We start from the raw sequence: 19202 nt of genomic DNA, 5'->3' as shown, positions 1-19202 counted from the left end.
TCGATTAGTCGCCGAATGCTCATAAAAAAACAACGTCGAGAATGCAACTGATCCACCACAAATGCAACAACAGCACAAATCAACCCAACAGCCGCGTTATCCATCCCAACGTGAGCTTCAGTTCCATTCCCCAATCCATAATGCAGAACGCTTTACTCCGTAAAAAACTGCAGAATCAACGCAAGGCGCTTTGTGATCAGAACAGTCGAATTGCTGCCACTACCGCTGTGATTAACAACGGTGAACCAAATACAGTTGTACAGCAATTCGTACAATCGATTCGTCTAAACATGCAACGAAGTTTTTTGGTTCTTAGTCAAACTGCTAACCGGCCGGTGACAAATATCCTAATGGTACATATTTCTCTGCAAAGCCGACTGCAGGAGCAACTACTCTCCGTCACGCAAAAATTGTGTCAACAGAAACGTGGTCCCATGAGCGCTAGAACTTCTTAGGAAACATCGAATTCTACAGATCAATTCTTACATGTTACGAGAGAACTAGATTCTTACAATGCATTTACCAGTGCAGAAATGGTTATATTTTGCAACATTCAAATTTAATGATGTTTTGTACTATATATTACCATTCCTCATGATTGTATTTTTATATGTTTGTGGTTTTTCTTAATAACGTGCTTCGTTCCATCATTGTTATATTTTTTATGCAAGCGGAATTTCGATACAAATTCTCACTAGCTAATTTATATTCTGCAAAATTGCACCGATTGATTTGTCGTTAGGTTTTCCCATCAAGTTTATTATTATAAGACGATTGTAAATTATAGAAACGAATGTTAATTTTTTTTCGCTTTGTTATTTTTTGACACTACAATGGCTAAATATTTTCTGCAAAACCAAGCGTTAGCATCTTGTATATTGCCTAAAAACTGTCGCCTAAAAACTGCCTTACGGAGGTCGGCGCTCGTCGAAAAATTCCTCCGGTAGCCTGTTGGACGGTACCCGGTACCAGACGTGCTCACTTCGATTCTGGATACAACACAAGTGATGGAGGTTTCGATAGTAAGCGTTAGTCTCAGGAGGGTCCGGACGATAGTGGTGGCACCTATTCGCCCATTCCAATCCACATATGCTTTACTGGGAAACCACCACCAGCTTCAGTTGCACCAGCAGCAGCAATATTTTCCTGTTGTCATCTGCGGGTCTTTCAGTTCTGCTCAGTGATGAAAGCCACGGTGGTGGTGCCATAATACGTTCGCTTGAGGAAGAGTTCAAGAAAGGCATCGCGCTGCAGGATCAGCTTGAGCGAAAGAAGCTGTCGAATAAGAATAAGTAATATGATCGCATTCCAAGATCAACTAACCTATTTAATAATTCGTAGGGTCGATATTTCTTCAGAATATGATTTGACACTTGAAAGTGTCAAGTCCGATGAGAAAATACGAACGCTAGGAAATATCCAACCTTATAGGTATACCTGATCACTTTGAATGAAATATAAATTGTATCCCATAACATATTTTAATATTCCTCCAATACAATATTCATGACTATTCGAATTAAAATAATGTGTAGCAAACAATACGTTCACTGAAATTTCTTTATTACCCTACAAACATGAAATTATTTTTCATGACCATTGCTGAAATTCATGAGCTTGCTCGATCTTCGTCCAGCAGCCAGTTCGAACATCTCTTTGAATGAGTTATGAGTGAGTCGTTACCCAACTTCGCCGAAATCAGTGACATAGTATACTCCGTTTGCATGATTTGATATGCATGTAGCAACTCGAACGTATTCTGATCGATGATAAGTAGATTCTGAATTTCACTACTGGCTCCTGGCTTAAGCAGTGCCATATTGCTCGAGTAAGTTACATTTGTCGTCTGAGTTGACGCGCTCTGTCTCGAAGGAGTCAGACCACTCGAGTCCTGAAGATCCATTCGCACCGTTATAACACCAAACTATTGAGAAACTTCCTGGTCCCATTTGTACCGTTCGAATGTGTAACTTTTGAATTTCATTAATTGTACCAAGAATAACTGAATATTTGGTTGCAAGAGCCAAACTGTCCTGATACGCTCCGGCATTAAGTGAGCACATATGATTTACTTCCTTCAGGTTGACATTTGAGAAAACCGTTGCCGAATGGTTCCGAACGGCTGGAGCTTTCGTTCAAGACTGAATGTGACAGTGCTGAGGGAAAAGAATGTTATTATTGTGAACATGTACAATTGGCCGTTTCATACCTCTTGTGCTCCGACTTGCCTGCTTCAATTTCGATATAATGAATGCCGCATGCAGTTACACACGCAAGCTGACATGAATTTCACGCGACTACACTAATGCACTTATCTTTCGGCGGATTCCATTCACATATCATCGATTCGTTGTCACATTGGATCAATCGTGCTGTTATGGAGTAACCTGAATAATTTGGCCATCGATATTCGCACAGTAAAATGTCTGCGGATCACTCAGAAAACCGGGAACTCCCGTTTTTTCCAGACAAAAACTGTACCCAATGTAGGAATCTCAAATGAAAACAAAACAGAAGTGAAAAAATAAAAAAACATCTTTCACCGATGTCGATAAAACAGTTTACCAAAATGAATCTAGTACACAGAAATACGGCCGTAAATGAGGATAGCTTTTTGTTTGACGACGTATCGTATCCGACGAATCAATATACGGATACGGCCGTAAATGAGAATAAGGCCGAAAGTCTCTCTAATTCAATACCAATACAAATACCAATATCCACCCTTATTCTCATTCACGGCCGTATCCGTATATTCATTCGTCGGATGCGATACGTCGTCATAGAAAAAGCTATCCTCATTTACGGCCGTATTTCTGTGTACTAGATTTACCTGAGCAAACTATATTATCGACATCGATGACAGATGTTTTTTATTTTTACACTTTTGTTTTCGATTAGGAGCATTGTGTACAGTCTTTATCGGAGGAAGAAACAGAAAAAAAACGAAGTTTCCGATTTCCTACAGACATTTTGTTGTGCGAATGTCGATTATAGGCAAATTTATCGTGTTACTCCAATGACAGCACGATTGATCTAATGTGATAACAAATCGATAGTATGTGAATGGAATCCGCCGGATGATAAGCGCATTGGCGTAGTCGCGTGAAATTCAAGCCAGCTTGTGTGCAACTGCCTACGACATTACATCGCAATTAAAGCAGACAAGTTGGTGCAAAAGAGGTATGAAACGGCTAATTGCACATGTTCACAATAATAACGTTCTTTTCCCTCAGCACTGTCACACTCACCCATGAATGAAAGCTCCAGCCGTTCGAAACTGGTTGCAGTAGGTTTTTGGACCGATATCTATGTTTGCATCCTTCGCATACCTAATCTTGAATTTGTTCACACTGAGAAACTCGGAGAAGGTATGATTATGAGAAACATCTCGGAAAAAATGGATTTATTGTTTGTTTTTTTATTTTAGAACCAATTCTTCGCTCTATTTTGATGGATTACTTTGAGGATATCTCTTATTTATTGTGCGCACTCGAAGACGGTTCAATGTTCTACTTCGTCATGGAGAAAAATACCAACAGAGTAATAGACCAAAGAAAGTTACGCTTGGAATCCAGCTGACTTCTGAAAATTTTCCGGTCACTTTCGAAAACAAACGTGTTCACCTGTTTGTGATTGCCTAACCGATATTCACAGTTCTAACAACAAGTTGGTTTTCTCGAATGTCAACGTGAAAGAAGTAAATCATATGTGCTCACTAAATGCCGATCAGGCTCTTGCAATCAAAAATTCGGTTATTTTTGGTATAATTGATGAGGTTCAAAAGTTGCACATTCGAACGGTACCAATGGTTGAGTCGGTACGTCGTTTCGGTGTTATAACGGTGCGAATGGATCTTCAGGACTCGAGTGGACTGACTTCTTCGAGATAGAGCGCGCCAACTCTGACGACAAATGTAACTTTCTCAAACAACATGGGTCTGCTTAATCCAGGAGCCAGCAATGCCAAGTTCGGCTAAGAAGCTGAAATTCAAATCTACATATCAACGAGCAGAATACGTTCGAGGTGCTACATGCACCTCAATTCATGCAAACGGAGTAGATTATGTCACTGATTTCGGTGTAACGATTCGAATACTTTTACATTGTCGGCATAGCATTGGTCAATCCAGAGGAACTAGAACCCAAAGTAAGAAGGATTATCATCTATCACTAGCGAGAAGGACATCAAGGGTGCGTGCTATTCCCTCGTTGAGTTCAACGGCCGAGTATTGGCTAGCCTCAATTAAAAAGTACGATTGCATGAATGGACTGATGATAAGGATTTGCGACTTGAATGTAGCCATTTCAATAATGTGTTGGCTTTATATTGTAAAATTTGGGGTAAGCTAAATTAATGCAATCACTTGTCTTCCTCAGAGTAACGTTCTTTCTGAACAGGCGGCTCTATTTTGGTGGGTGATTTGATGCGATCTATCACGCTGCTGCATTGGCTATCCAACGGAACGTTGTTTTGAGGAGACCGCTCGCGACTTTAAACCAAATTGAATGACAGCAGTAAAAATATTAGATGACTAAAAGATGGGTAAGTAGGATTCCCGTAGCTCGGTTTATCATATGAACAATTTTTTGTATTTATTTGAAGGGGCGCAACAACGGATGACGAACGACAGCAAATACCAGAGGTAGCTTAATCCCATCTCAGTGATATGATGAATATATTCCGCCACGGTTCGCTCGTGATGCACAACATCGGTGAGCGAACGACGCCGACAACTGGCTGTGTGCTATTTGGCATAATCAGCGGTGCAATTGGTCTGATCACACGAATACCACCTGATTATGAACTATGAATTTCTTCGAAAGTTACAAGAAAGTTTGACTGACATAAACAAATCTGTTGGCAGAATTGATTATTCGTATTAGCTTAGTTTCCACACCGAAATAAGAACGGAACGTTGCGAGGGATTTATTGATGGAGACCTTGTAGAAAGTTTTCTGGATTTAATTCGGGAATAAATGTACGATGCATTAGGGTTGCGGATCGACGTGGATGGAACTAAGAAGGAAGCGGTCGTAGAAACGAGAAATTAAACACTTTTCTAAAAAAGTTTATTAATGAATCAACTCATTAATCATGTTGGATATTTCCTAGCGTTCGCATCTTTTTATCCAAGAGATGAACCAGCCTAAGGCTGAAAATCTCTCTAATAAAGACAAAAAAAAAAAAAAAATCTTTTTATCGGACTTGCCATTATCGACCCTGCGAATGAATGAATAGGTTAGTTGACTACTCCGAATGCGATCATATTACTCATTCTTATTCGACAGTTTCTTTCGCTCGAGCTGATCCTGCAGTGTGATGCCTTTCTAGAGCTCCGCCTCAAGCGAATCTATTATGACACCACCACCGTGGCTTTCATCACTGAGCAGACCTGAAAGACCATTTCCATCTGCAGATGACAACAGAGGAACCACATTAGAATGACCAGCTGTACCTGTTGCTGCTGTTGGTGCAACTGAAGCTGGTGGTGGTTTCCAACTGAAGCCTGTGTGCATTGGAGTGGGCGACCATTTGGGCGAATAGGTGCCGCCACTATCGTTCGGATCTTCCTAGGATCAAGCATACCATCGAAAAATCGATGTGAGCAAATCTGTTCCGGGTGCCGTCCAACTCCTGGAGGAATTTTCCGACGAATATGCCGACCTCCGTAGGGTAGCGCGCTCATCGAGACCACTTTTCGATTTCTCCTCGAGACCTCGAACGCGAAGCTAGGGGTAAAAGTTTCATATGAGAATAGTTGAGCCAGTTTTTAGGCAATATACGAGATGCTAACGCTTGCTGGTGGTGAGGGTAAACAACGGCTTTTCCGAAAAATATTTACCAATTGCAGTCTCAAAAAATAACAAAGAATGAAATAACATAACGAAAAGAATGAACATTCGTTCCTATAATTTATAAACAATCGTCTCATACTAATATACTTGATGGGAAAAGCTATCGACAAATCAATCGATGCAATTTTGCAAAATATAAATCTGACAGTGAGAATGTGTATCTAAAATTCCGCTTGCATTAAACATATGACAATGTTGAAACGAAGCACGTTATTATAAAAGGTAATAAAAGAAAAAGAACATCCACAAACATATAAAAATGTGATCATATAAATAACGGCAATATATAGTACAAAACAACATTAAATTTGAATGTTGCAAGAGATAACCATTTCTGCACTGGTAAATGCATTGTAAGAATCCGGTTCTCTCGTAACATGTAATAATTGATCTGTGAAATTCGATGTTTCCTAAGATGTTCTAGCGCTCATGGGACCCCCACATTTCTGTTGCCAAATTTGTGCGTGACGGAAGATAGTTGCTCCTGCAGTCGGCTTTGCCGATAAATGTGTATAAATATATCACCGGCCGGTTAGCAGTTTGACTAAGAACCAAAAGACTTCGCTGCATGTTTGTATGAATTGCTGCACAGCTGCATTTGGTTCACCGTTGTTAATCACAGCGGCAGCAATTCGACTGTTCTGATCACAAAGCGTCTTGCGTTGATCCTGCAGTTTTTTAAGGAGTAAAGCGTTCTGCATTATGAATTGGATATGGAACTGAAGCTTACGTTGGGATGGATAGCGCGGCTGTTGGGTTGATCGTTGCTGTTGTTGCATTTGTGGTGGATCAGTTGCATTCTCAACGTTGTTTTTCATCAGCATTCAGCGCAAAATATCGGTCTGTTGATTTTTCCTGAGAATTTGCGTTTAACATTGTAAACGTAAACACCTCCTGACTGTCAACGATGTCGATAATGTAGTACACCAATAACTTCATCTAGTACGACTGTAAATTGAAAATACGACGAATGACTCGTACGAAAACAAGGATGGGATTTGCGTACGTATCCTATTCGTTCGAAAACTATGATAAGGGTGAATATTCATATGGATTCCTGACGACAATATGTAAATATATTGCCGAAATTGACTTCTCTCTATGTTGAGTTTTATAAAGTAAAAAGAATCCATTTTGAGTACATTTTGAAAATTAATTCATTTTCATATGCAACCGCACATAAAATTGATTTCCGGCTAGATTGCAAAAATATATGTGTTGTACAGATAAATTTGATATGAATTTTTTTCTCGGTGTAGATTCGTCAATATCACGCTGCAAAAAAAAATCCCACCTTTATATCTTGACATATTGTCTGCTATTGCTGTTCGATGTGTTTATCAATCTGTATTGTTAATCTGTGCTATCAGACTTCTGCTGAAATCATTGAAAATAAAAATAAATTAACATAACTTCTATGATCGCTCTGATCAACAGGAATTTGCGATGGACAACTATTGCAGAGTTTGCCTCCGGTCTGATGAATTTAAGAAGGTACACCTCACAACCGTATCACAAATCGGTGATATGCGAATTGATGACATGATTGTATACTGTACACAATTAGAGGTAGGCTGAGTTATGTTTACCGTAACAACTTGTTTAGCATCATGTATAGTTCAATTACTGTTTATAAGCAGACAGAACAAGAAAACTTTATTCAATATTTCGTCGTTTTACCATATGTGCTAAAGTGTTGAATGACTATACTATATTTTAGGTAAATACAGAAGACAGCCTCCCTCAACAGATATGCATCGAGTGCTTGGCAGCGCTCAATTCGACGTTTGTATTTCGAAAGCTGTGTTATCGTTCAGATACTACCCTTCGCGAGATGTTGAAGACGGCAGCCTTTGAACCATGTCTAGTGCCGGTGCACGACTCAGATGTACCTCCACTGGTACCAATTGATGATCTGACTGAAATAACTATCAAACAGGATTTCTCGGAACAAGACGAATGTTTAAACGCAGCTATAATGCAATATGAAGAATCTCTAGCGATAGATGCAAACGAAGTATTGCCTTCCCAGGGTCCTGAACAGACAGAAATAAAGAAAGCTCGACCTAAGAAAAGATTTGTCTGTGAATCTTGTGGATACGATACACCTTTCGCTAACAACTTCAATCGGCATAAAAAAAGACGTCGAGATTGTGCGTTAGAAGAACATGCTCGCATTTTGAGGTCTCAGAGAGATCTTCTTAGAAAGAAGCTCCGTTTTACGGAAGTGAAAGTTTACTTTTGTGAAGAATGTGAATATATTACGAAGAAGAAACCAAATTTGCGACGGCATCAACAAACGCTTCACCCTTATTCTGTGAATGACGCGATTTCAGATTATCTGGAGCAGACCGTACAGAACATTGACCCGGTATCGAATAACTCGAAGGCGTGTTGTGAACCTAAACTCGAACAGGAACCGAAGGAAGCTGACTTCCTATCGAATGATGCGGACGCATCGCACGGACGGAAAGAGACTGTCCAGAACGAAACCTCACTACCGAATGAATTGAAGACAGCCTTTGAATCAAACGATGCCATTATTCCCGATGAGAGTGTGTTGAATGAATTTGTGATAAAAACTGGAAAAGGCCGAATTATCCATGTTTGCAAGAAATGTGGCTATAACACAAGCAATATTAGCAATCTTACACGACACCAAAAAGTGCGACAGCATACACATTTTGGGAAAATTAAAATGAAGATACCTGAGGATAAATCACTTGATTTCAAACGTCATATGGCATCCTGGAAGCAAACCAATTTCCAGAAACATTCTTCAAGAAAAAGAGCGGTGAAAGAATATATGTGTCCACATTGTGGTAAAATGTGTCCCTCTAGAGTTAGCCTAAGACGCCACATTACAAGATGCTGTAGAACTTTGCGCAAAGAAAAGGATACGGAGAAACAGGCATCTGATTTAGATGCCACTCGAACCGATCCCTCGGAACAGGATACAAATACATTGGTGGCAAAACCTGATCCAACATCAGTACAGAAATCATTGAATATCGATATCGATCAAACATTACCGCAAAGTTCCGGACTCTCTTCGTTGGCACAAACGACACAAGAGGAAATAACCATCAAACAAGAGATTTTAGAACTGGACGATTGTCTGGATTCAGCGGCGAATGAATACAACGAATCTCTAGCGACAGATTTAAATGAAAAAGAAACAACTCCCGAAGATACTGGCGCGATGAAAATTGTTCTTGCTGCTAAGCCACGCAAAACTGAACAGCCGGATTGTGCACCAGCGAAAAATCCCGTTTCGGAAATAAAAAAAATAATTTTCCTCAGGAGCATGAAAGCTCTTTCGAACAACCCAAAGATGAGAGATCGGAAATTTTATTACTGTGAAGTATGCGGCTACAATACAGCGATGAAAGGAAATTTTACTAGGCATCAAAAAGCGCTTCTGCATCATTCTCCAGAGAATGACAAGCATAGCGGATCGAAGTACACTGTTCGGTACTATGCTTCGTTGTTGGATGAAACGGAGCGATCGTGTGACGATCCCAATACTGCTCAGTGCGCGGATTCCCAATTGAATGATACGCATCTGATCACGGAATTTGCACTAGAAAATCCATCCGCCCAACTGAGATTGCGCAAGGGCTTCTATTGTGAGGATTGTGGCTATAAGAACTATTCGCACGGGAACTTTATTCGACACCAGGCATCCACGAAGCACACCAAGTCCCACATATTCAATGGGCTTTTCACCAGGCAAAGAGAGTTCAAGCCAAGACACAAACTGTGTCCGCATTGTGGCGAAAAGTGTGCCAGCAGAGAGACCTTGAAGCGACATTTGAGAAAATGTATAGTGGCATTGCAAAAAGCAGATATGGTGCGCACTGATGAGTAAGATAAGGGTCGATATAACTGGGTCAAACTCCAGATCGCGTGATTTTTTAATACAGTTGTTTTAAGGTAAAACATTACTACAACACTGCTTAAATTATTTTTTTATCTTTGTAGGGCAAATATTGCCCTACAAGATCGTCTACATCGCATTGCAGATAGTGTACTGCTGGAAAATATATAATTTAAACCCACATGAATGTTTTAATATCAATCTAGATGAATTTAGGTGTAATAAAAAGAAATCCAAGGCAATTTCCAGAGACCCTTAGAGGGGTGACATCCATGACCATCACAAGTAGAGTAGTGCGGGGCAAAAGTGCGCATTGGCCTTTTTGAAGCAATAAAAAATGGGTGGGTTATATCTATGTTATAACCGCAAGGTTGACGTGGGACTACCTTAGCTTAGTAATCATTTGTTTGTATTGATTAAATTGAATTGAATGAAATTGAATGAAACAATACGAATTGATTTCAATATATTTACGTTGTGAGTAAAAAGTTTGAACAAATGCCATGCCTCTAGTGTCTACACGATTTTACCAGGTACAGGTCGGACTCGATTATATGTGATTCGATTATATACAATTTTGGACTCGTTTGTATACAGTTTGGATTTTTTTTATATTTCAAATATGACTGATTTCAAAAAGAACTCTAACCTTTCAACGTTCAGGTGTAATTTAAGTGGCTATTACATGTACAGTGGAGTAAAAATGGTATTTTCTGAAGATTTTGCTTGAATTTTCACTAGGAATTGTTTATATCGATATTGCAGCCAAATTAAGAAAGAAAGAAATTGGGTTTGAGGCAACAATGTACGAAACAAAAAAAAGGTATATAACTCTGTCATTGTTGAAATTCGAAATATGCGTAGAAGGATTTTTTTCATCAAATATAATCGTCTATCACCTCCTGAGAGAATCTGGATAAATTTATTTTTTTCGTGTGAGAAAGGTGTTTTCTGACTTTAAGGGGATAAATCGAAAACCAAAGTCCTCTTTTATATTCAAAAAACAAAAAAATACATGCAAAAAACGAATAAAAAATTTTTTCGACTCGATTATATACAGGATTCGATTATATACAGTAAAAAGAAATCAGAAACCGTACCGTATATAATCGAGTTCGCGCTGTACCTAAGTTTAGAAGACCGTATTAGGGAAACGCACTCTAGTCTGCACAAAGGCAAGCGAGTACAAAAGTACTCGCATTTTGCATGTATTTGCAATCCCAATTTCCCTAGACACCTTGGTTCTGAAGCCTGTGTTGAGGAAACATATTTAGTCGGAACAAAAATGCCCCGATTTGCATGTATTTTCAATTCCAATTTCCCCTCGCTCCATGGATTTGAAGTCCGTGTTAGGGAAACACATTTCAGTCGGAACAAAAATGCCCCCGAATTGCATGTATTTGCAATGCCAACTTCCCCACGCTCTTTGAATTAGGAGTCTGTGTTAGGGAAACACATTTCGGTGGGAACAAAAGTTCCCCCTACTTTCATGTATTTGCAAGGCCGATTTCTCCAACGCTGCTTGGTTTTGAAGTCTGTGTTAGGGAACACATTTCGGAGAGAACGAAAGTCCCCCTACTTACATGTAATTGCAATTCCGATCTCCCCAAGGCTGCTTGGTTTTGAAGTCTGTGTTGGGGAAACCGTAAAGCGGCCCAATCAAAACGAGGCAGTTAGGGCGTATAGATAACGCTTAACATTTTACAGTTATTCAATTATTCATCTAATGCAAAATAACATTTTATTAATTGCGATAGACGCGTAGAAATATTCCCTATCAATTGATGCAAACATCTTTCCGATCCAGTAAGAAATGTTCGAGTTATAAGCATTCGAAATCTTGCATTTTTTCCTGCATGTTCAGTGTTCATGTTTTCATTCTACCCCCCATATATTCCGGTTAGACGTAGTCCCACGTCAAAGTTCGACAACAGTGCATTTGTTTAATACATTATTACACCTACAGCTCACACATATAAACATGATACATTTCATGAAAGTGGCAGAAAGTTATGAGACAAAAAGAGTTTTGCGAGTTTTGGGGATGACGATTTACTTACCTTAAATAACTGGAAAGTTCGAAACTACACTGTCAAGGAAACCTTCATTCAATAGCAGATGATAGTGCGTATTCGTTTTTGTGAAAAAGTTCAAGAGCTCTTTTCAAAAATTCGATTAGTTCAAAAATTGCTTGTGGGGTAAAAGTGCGCACCAGCGTTTTGCTTTCGAAAAAAATTATAAAATGTTTTCAACCAAATTTTTAACGGGACCACAAGAAGAGAATTGATCTGAAGAAATGCACTCCAGAAATGCTCAAATGGCCCGACAGAGGCTTCGGAAGACAGTCTCGAAGCGGCGGATTGCGGCAGACCTCGGTATTTCTGAATCAACTCTAAGGAACTCAGTATCAGTAAGTAATTTATGATTTGAATCTCATTTTATTGACATTCCTACTTCTGCTGGGGTGTGCCAGCCAGATTTGAGGCACCTGTCGTTTGATTTTACGGAAGCCAACAACCTCCAGCACGAATTCAACCAAGTTGCAAAACTGGCAGGGAAGGATTGAGCTTCTAGCTTCATGAGGAACCATCGCCTGTCCCTTCGAACCCCAAAACAGCGCAACGAAGCAACAGCGCTCCAAGGCAAAGCGTCGGAAAAAATAAACAATTGCTTCAAAATAATTCAAGATGAATTTCAAATGAAAAGTGTTTTTATTTTCACCATACATTCAATTCAATAGAGGTTATGTTTCGTTTATGTTTTGACAATGAACTTCAAATAAATATTGTTTTTTTTTTTCAACAATGAGTTTCAAATAAATCAAGTGAAGGTAACTATTTATTTATAAACTTGATCTAAAAGGTGGTATTTTTTTTTTAATTGTTAAATTTTGTTAAAATTTTAATTTTTTTTAATTGTTAAAAAGAATTATAGCAGGTTGTGTCCAAGGCACGACCGCATTGTTGACGTAGAACTACGTAGTTATTTTATATATGTCACTTGTTTATAACTTCGGATATTATTCTATAATACTGTGAAATTTTAGAAATAACTTTTTAGTAGAATGATTTGATCACCCTGAGATGTTTTTTTTATTATAGAATCAATTATCGATAATATGATTCATTCTCGCCCTCGAAGAACAATACACTAGCCCTATCGTATGTCGCAATTCGTTTCATATCAATGCATTGAAAATTTACATCGAACGCTATTCCGATGGCCTTTTTCGCAATTGACATAGACTCGGCTACAGTCGACTATATACTTATTGCACCAGTACCATTATTCCACATCATATAACTACATCAATATATCTTTGGCACCGTATGGAAACAACAACAATGACAATATTTGCAAGTATCAAATATCATGCTATTTAGTATTGCCTCAGTGGAATCGCACCTTTAGGTATCATGCGTACAACGTAAATCAAGCGCCAAACAAGCGTTTGCCATAGCATGCATACAGATGAACACTTCTCATCATTTTGCGTCATTCTCAAAAGAAACGCCTAATATCACTGGCCTCGAAAAAAGTTGCATTACTTTCTCATGCTCAAGATAAGCGCGGCTGTCATCCTTAGTGGACAAAGTTTTGATACCGGCGAGCGAAACCAAATCACATACAAAATTCCAGAACGACATTTACTTTCATGGTGACTAAATAAACGAAATAATCTCTTTCTGTTAATCTCAACAACCTCGAAAAGAGTAGCATTGCTTCATTATGATCAAGATTAGCGCAAATGCAATTCTAGATTAATGTAGTTTTGCGACTGGCACGCGAAGCCTATGTGGGGCTTCGGTTCGATTTCTGTAACAGGGCCAAATGTTAACTGCTTGAATAAAACTGAATGGGCCCTATTATAGAAATCGAATTCGATACAATCACTATCACTCTCACACCGAGTAAAATCTGGAATTATAGAAATCGAGAAAAACAGCTCGGTTCGTTACTCTGCTCGAATGTCTGCTTGATCAATGCAGTCCGTGACGTTTGATAGAATACGCCAAACTCATAATTAATTGTGTTACGATCACGAGCAGAATGATTATTCATATACGGGAACAAATCTGCATATACGAAACGTCTTTCTGCAATCCTTCCAATCAGGGCTTCAAGCAACTGCTTCGAAATGTCCGATGGTTGCTCCGATAGCTCCGATTGCAATCTGACGTCAGCTTCATAAATTTCATTTTTTTTTCATATCTTCCGCAATAGCAGATCAACAGCGGCCAGAACCGGTTCGAGGGCATCAACCAATTCCTTTATCGCTGTCAGTTCTTCATCGCTGAAGCTTATCCTGTGTTTCGTTTTCAGATCGAGCAGCGATTTTTTGAACTGAAGTTCGGAGGTCGTAGGTCGGAAGTCATAGATCTTATTTGATTCTCGAGTAATATTTCAGAGTGGCATAGAGGCGAACATTAAATATAAAAATATAAAAATATAGAAAAATTACCGAAATTACCGGTTATTGATTGTGAAATTACCGGTAATTCGGTAATGGAAAGACCCGGTATTACCATTAAAACCGATTAACAATCCCTACACCAGATTGCTAACGCCATAAATTGGAAAATAATGGATTTCTTTTTACTACGCCTGAATTATTATACATTAACATTATATGTGGTAAGGTAATATATTCTATTGCGGTACACAATTTACAATGTGGTTTGGACGAAGCAATAACTGCCTTAAAAATACTCAACATAAGCATTGTGTCATAGTACTGTTTTACGTTAAAATGTATGTATTGAAAAATCACACGATCTAGAGTTTGACGCAGTTACATTCGAGGATTAGTTTTTCCAACGCAATCAGATTATTTATGTATCGATCTTATCTTACTCATCAGTGCGCACCATTTCTGCTTTTTTCAATGCAACTTGACATTTCATCAAATGTCGCTTCAAGGAATCTCGGCTGATACACTTTCCGTCACAATGCGGGCACACGCATTTTCTTGGTTTGAACGCTCTTTGCCTCGTAATAAGTCCATTAAACGTGTGGGAATTGGTGTGATTCCTGGAAGCCTGGTGTCGAATAAAATTCGCAAAAGATTGATTTTTATAGCCACAATCCTCACAATAGAAGCCCTTCTGCAATCTTTTTTGGGTGGATGATTTTTCAATTGTACGTTCCGGGATCAAATGCGTATCATTCAGTTGAGAATCCTCACACTGAGCACTATAAGGATCGCCAAACGATTCCTCCGTTTCATCCAACAGCGCAGCATAGTACTGGACAGTGTACTTCGAGTCGTCATGCTTGTCGCTCTCTGGAGAATGATGCAGGAGCGCTTTCTGATGCCTAACAAAATTTGCTTTCTTCACTGTGTTGTATCCGCATACTTCGCAGAAATAAATTCTCCGCTCTCTCATCTTTGGGTTATTCGAAAGAGATTTCATACTCCTCAGAAATATATCTTTTATTTCCGAAACGGATTTTTTTGCTGATGCACAATTTTGCTGTTCGATTTTGAGCGATTTAAAATTCGCAAGTGAATCTGCAACTCGAACAATTTTCATCTCGTCAGTGTCTCCGGAAGTTTCTTTTTCATTTAAATCTGTCGCTAGAGATTCGTTATATTCATTCACCGCTGAATCCAGACAATCGTCTGGTTCCAAAAACTCTCGTTTGATGTTTATCTCATCTTGTGTTGTTTGTGTCAACGAAGAGAGGTCGTAAATTTGCGGTAATGTTTGATCGATATTGATATTCAATGATTTCTGTACTGATGTCGGATCAAGTTTTGCAAATATTGTATTTGTATCCTGTTCCGCGGGATCAGTTCGAGTGGCATCTGAATCAGATGCCTGTTTCTCCGTATCCTCTTCTTTGTACAAAGTTCTCCAGCATTTTGTGGTATGTCGTCTTAGGCTAACTCTAGAGGGACACATCTCACCACAAAGTGGACACACATATTCACTTGCCGCTCTTTTTCTTGGAAAATATTTCTGGAACGTATGGAAATTGGTATGCTTCCAGGATGCCTGATGTCGGTTGAATATCGAGTGAGAATAATTTTGATAGCCACAATCCTCACAGAAGAATGCTGTGCGCAACGTATCGGAGGATTTTTCATGTGATTTGTCCTCAGGTATCGTAATTGTGATTCTTCCGAAATGTGTGTGCTGTCGCACATTTTGGTGTCGTGAAAGATTGTGACTCTTGCTTGTGCTATAGCCACATTTTTTGCATACATGAACAACTCGGCCTTTTCCGCTTGTTACAGGAATGTCGTTCAACACAGGCGCATAACAAGTAACCGTATCGATCGATTCAAAGGCTGTCTTCAATTCATCCGGTAGTGAAGTATCGTTCTGAACAGTCTCTTTCGGCCCTTGCGATGCGTCCGCATCATTCGATAGGAAGTCAGCTTCCTTCGGTTCATCGAGTTTAGGTCCACAACATGCCTCCGAGTTATTCGATACCGGGTCAATGTTCTGTACAGTCTGCTCCAGAATATCTGAAAGCGCGTCATTCACAGCATACGGATGAAACGTTTGTTGATGCCGTTGCAAATTGGCTTTCCTCTTCGTAATATATTCGCATTCTTCGCAAAAGAAATCTCTCATCTCCGATAAACGGGGCTTCTTTCTAAGAAGATCTCTCTGTGATCTCAAAATTCGAGCTTGTTTTTCAAACGCACAATCTCGACGTCTTTTTTTGTGCCGATTGAAATTGTTAGCGAGAGATGTATTGTATCCACAATCTTCACAAACATATCTTTTCTTAGTTCGAGAGTCCGTCTTTTTCGGATCTTGGGAAGGCAATATTTCATTTGCATCTATTGCTAGAGATTCATCATATTCAATCATGGTCAAACATTCATCTTCTTCTGAAAAATCCTGTTTGATTGTTATTTTATTCAGATCATCAGACGCGATTGGTACTTGTGGAAGAACATCTGAATCGCGCACTGGCACTAGACATGGTTCACACGCCAACCTTTTAAACATCTCGCGTAAAGTGGTATCTGAACGATAGAACTGTTTTCGAAATACAAATGTCGAATTGAGTGCTGCCATGCACTCGATGCATATCTGTTGAGGGAGGCTGTCTTCTGTATTTACCTAAAATATAGTATAGTCATTCAACACTTTAGCACATATGGTAAAACGACGAAATATTGAATAAAGTTTTCTTGTTCTGGCTGCTAATAGTGATTCAACCCTTCATGATATTTAGCAACTTGTTACGGTAAACCTACCTCTAATTGTGTACAGAATGCAATCATATCGTCAATTCGCATATCACCGATCTGCGATACGGTTGTGAGGTGTACCTTCTTAAATTCATCAGATCGGAGGCAAACTCTGCAATAGTTTTCCATCGCTAATTGCTTTTGATCAGAACAATCATAGAAACGATGGTAATTTGTTTTTATTTTTGAAATTGAAGCAGAAATTTTATAACACAGATTAACAGCACAGATCGATAGGCTCGCCGAACAAATCGAAACACAACAGACAATACGTCAGGATATAAAGGTGGGAATATTTTTAGGGCGTGAAATAGGGGATGTATTGAAAGAAATCCATTATCTTTGCATGTACATACAGTGATTTGCCTCTAATTGGAGAGACCTGTACCGCGACACGAATAATTGGACATTAGATCCTCTGATTACACATTGTTGCGAGGCGATGAGAATAATTTAAAATTTCGTTATTTTATTCAAAATGAATGGGAAAAAAGATAATATTCCTGTCAAAACATGAAATTACAAGTGAGTCTGATTTTCTATTAAAATTTGTCCTAATAACTTACTTGTAGTAATTAATTCTCTTATTTTCCTCACAACGTTTCTTCTAGAACACCCCTGGTTCGACCTGGTTATGTTGATATATGTCAACAATGGATACGTGAATTCGCTTGTTAGCGTTGACGGCGGAATGGTGTCGGCATCTGGATACGACATTAGTTTGTATGGGGCCAACTAACTTAGGTGGCCCTAAGGCAGTTTTAAATTGCTAAAATTTGTATGAAATTTTTTTCTTGGCGTTATTTACCTACTAGAAGTACGTTGTTCTGACCCTAATTGAAACTATTTTCTATCAATTTTCAGATATTCTCACCAAAACTTACCATTATAATATAAAATTATCTTTAGACACAATTTTTGTATGATATTTTTTACTACTTGCAAGCAAAAGTGATTTTAATTTAAATGGAGTACTAATTTGATTTGGGAAAAATAATTTTTATTTTAACAATTTTTATTTTAAAGTGTGTTCATTTCTTCTGCAAATTCATACTGTGATGCCTACTCCCTCATTTCGTAATACGTAGCTCAATGCCGTCAACGCGGATAGAAAGAATTTACCTGTATATTCTATCTATTCCCAGCAAACATTAAATCGCACAACAAGCGTATATATCATCATCATATGCCCTATAATTTGGTTGGCATATAATGCGCCTAACTGGCATATGCATGCAAAAGTGGAGGCCATATACATACATGGCAAATGCTTACCGAATTTGTTTGGATGAATATGCAACTTTGACCGGCTATAATAGCGACTTGTGCCCTACTCATATACGATTTATTACAGACATAGAAAACAAATGGCGCAAAATATTTTCGTGAAATGTTTATTATAGCCTCACGAAACGCCATTTTTATATATGAGTCTTTATGTTTGTAGAAATAATAATTGTTTGATTGACTTGTGTTGGGAATGGAATATGAATGTTTAAAATGACACAGATTGATGTTTGGTGGAAACTGCTCCGATGTGGGTTCGAACTCCTGTCGTCTGGATTATCAGCCACCAGCTATCTCGCGCGGCTATCTGAAATTTAATTCAACAGCGGTTAAAACTTTCGAGTGCATCAGCATTTCATTGACATTTCAATATGATGTAATATGTCCTTTATTAGGATCTAATATGATTTACTGTTTCATGATTTTCTTCAGCATGCAACACGATTTACTACAGTACTAAATCGATTCAAATTATACGCTTATACGACACACAAACTGCATCAGCGTAATATACGCATATGATGCGGATTAAATATATTTTACGACAATGTACATCATAAAATTGATGTTTATTATACCGATATGCGACTTAATTTGATAATGGTATATAAAATCGAGTTTTTAAATTTTATGCGATTTCAAATATACACGATACATACTTTGATTGATATTATATGCGATTATGATTTATTCGGATTTCTTGTAAGACTTGGCACGTGCAAAATTATACGATTTAATGTTTGCTGGGTTGGCTTACTGTTTTCATATACCGCTCCCCTAACCAACTAAAGGTGGCCGTACACTGTTTGCCCGGGGGTCAAATATTTGTTATTTTTTGACAGATAAGGTTTGATTTGATATGTGCACAAACACTATTTTGTTTGCCACTCTTCAATTTTCAACAGTAGTAAACAATATCAAACACCGAACATGGAAAAAATCAACTGAAATATTCAAGGTAACC

The 19202-nt window shown here is 38.6% G+C and overlaps 2 protein-coding genes and 1 pseudogene across 2 annotated transcripts; 2 read left to right on the top strand and 1 right to left on the bottom strand.

The window, feature by feature from the left end:
- The first annotated feature begins 41 nt into the window (after window positions 1-41).
- On the top strand, window positions 42-5054 carry LOC129772958 (DNA damage-binding protein 1-like; annotated as a pseudogene).
- Window positions 5055-7197: 2143 nt separating this feature from the next.
- LOC129776322 (zinc finger protein 729-like) lies at window positions 7198-9933 on the top strand. The gene is made up of 2 exons (XM_055781902.1): window positions 7198-7427; window positions 7579-9933. Exons 1-2 carry the CDS (start codon window positions 7305-7307, stop codon window positions 9727-9729), a joined length of 2274 nt encoding a protein of 757 aa, XP_055637877.1. The 5' UTR covers window positions 7198-7304; the 3' UTR covers window positions 9730-9933.
- Window positions 9934-14343: 4410 nt separating this feature from the next.
- LOC129776272 (uncharacterized) lies at window positions 14344-17199 on the bottom strand. The gene is made up of 2 exons (XM_055781819.1): window positions 16958-17199; window positions 14344-16820 (listed from the first exon to the last, which is right to left on the bottom strand). The coding sequence occupies exons 1-2, from the start codon at window positions 17078-17080 to the stop codon at window positions 14589-14591; spliced, it is 2355 nt and encodes a 784-aa protein (XP_055637794.1). The 5' UTR covers window positions 17081-17199; the 3' UTR covers window positions 14344-14588.
- Window positions 17200-19202: the final 2003 nt, after the last annotated feature.

This window comes from Toxorhynchites rutilus, chromosome 3 (genome assembly GCF_029784135.1).
Source record: "Toxorhynchites rutilus septentrionalis strain SRP chromosome 3, ASM2978413v1, whole genome shotgun sequence".
Classification (NCBI taxonomy): domain Eukaryota; kingdom Metazoa; phylum Arthropoda; class Insecta; order Diptera; family Culicidae; genus Toxorhynchites; species Toxorhynchites rutilus.
The sequence above is the reverse complement of the archived record's forward strand: the minus strand, read 5'-3'. Positions and strand labels throughout refer to the sequence as shown.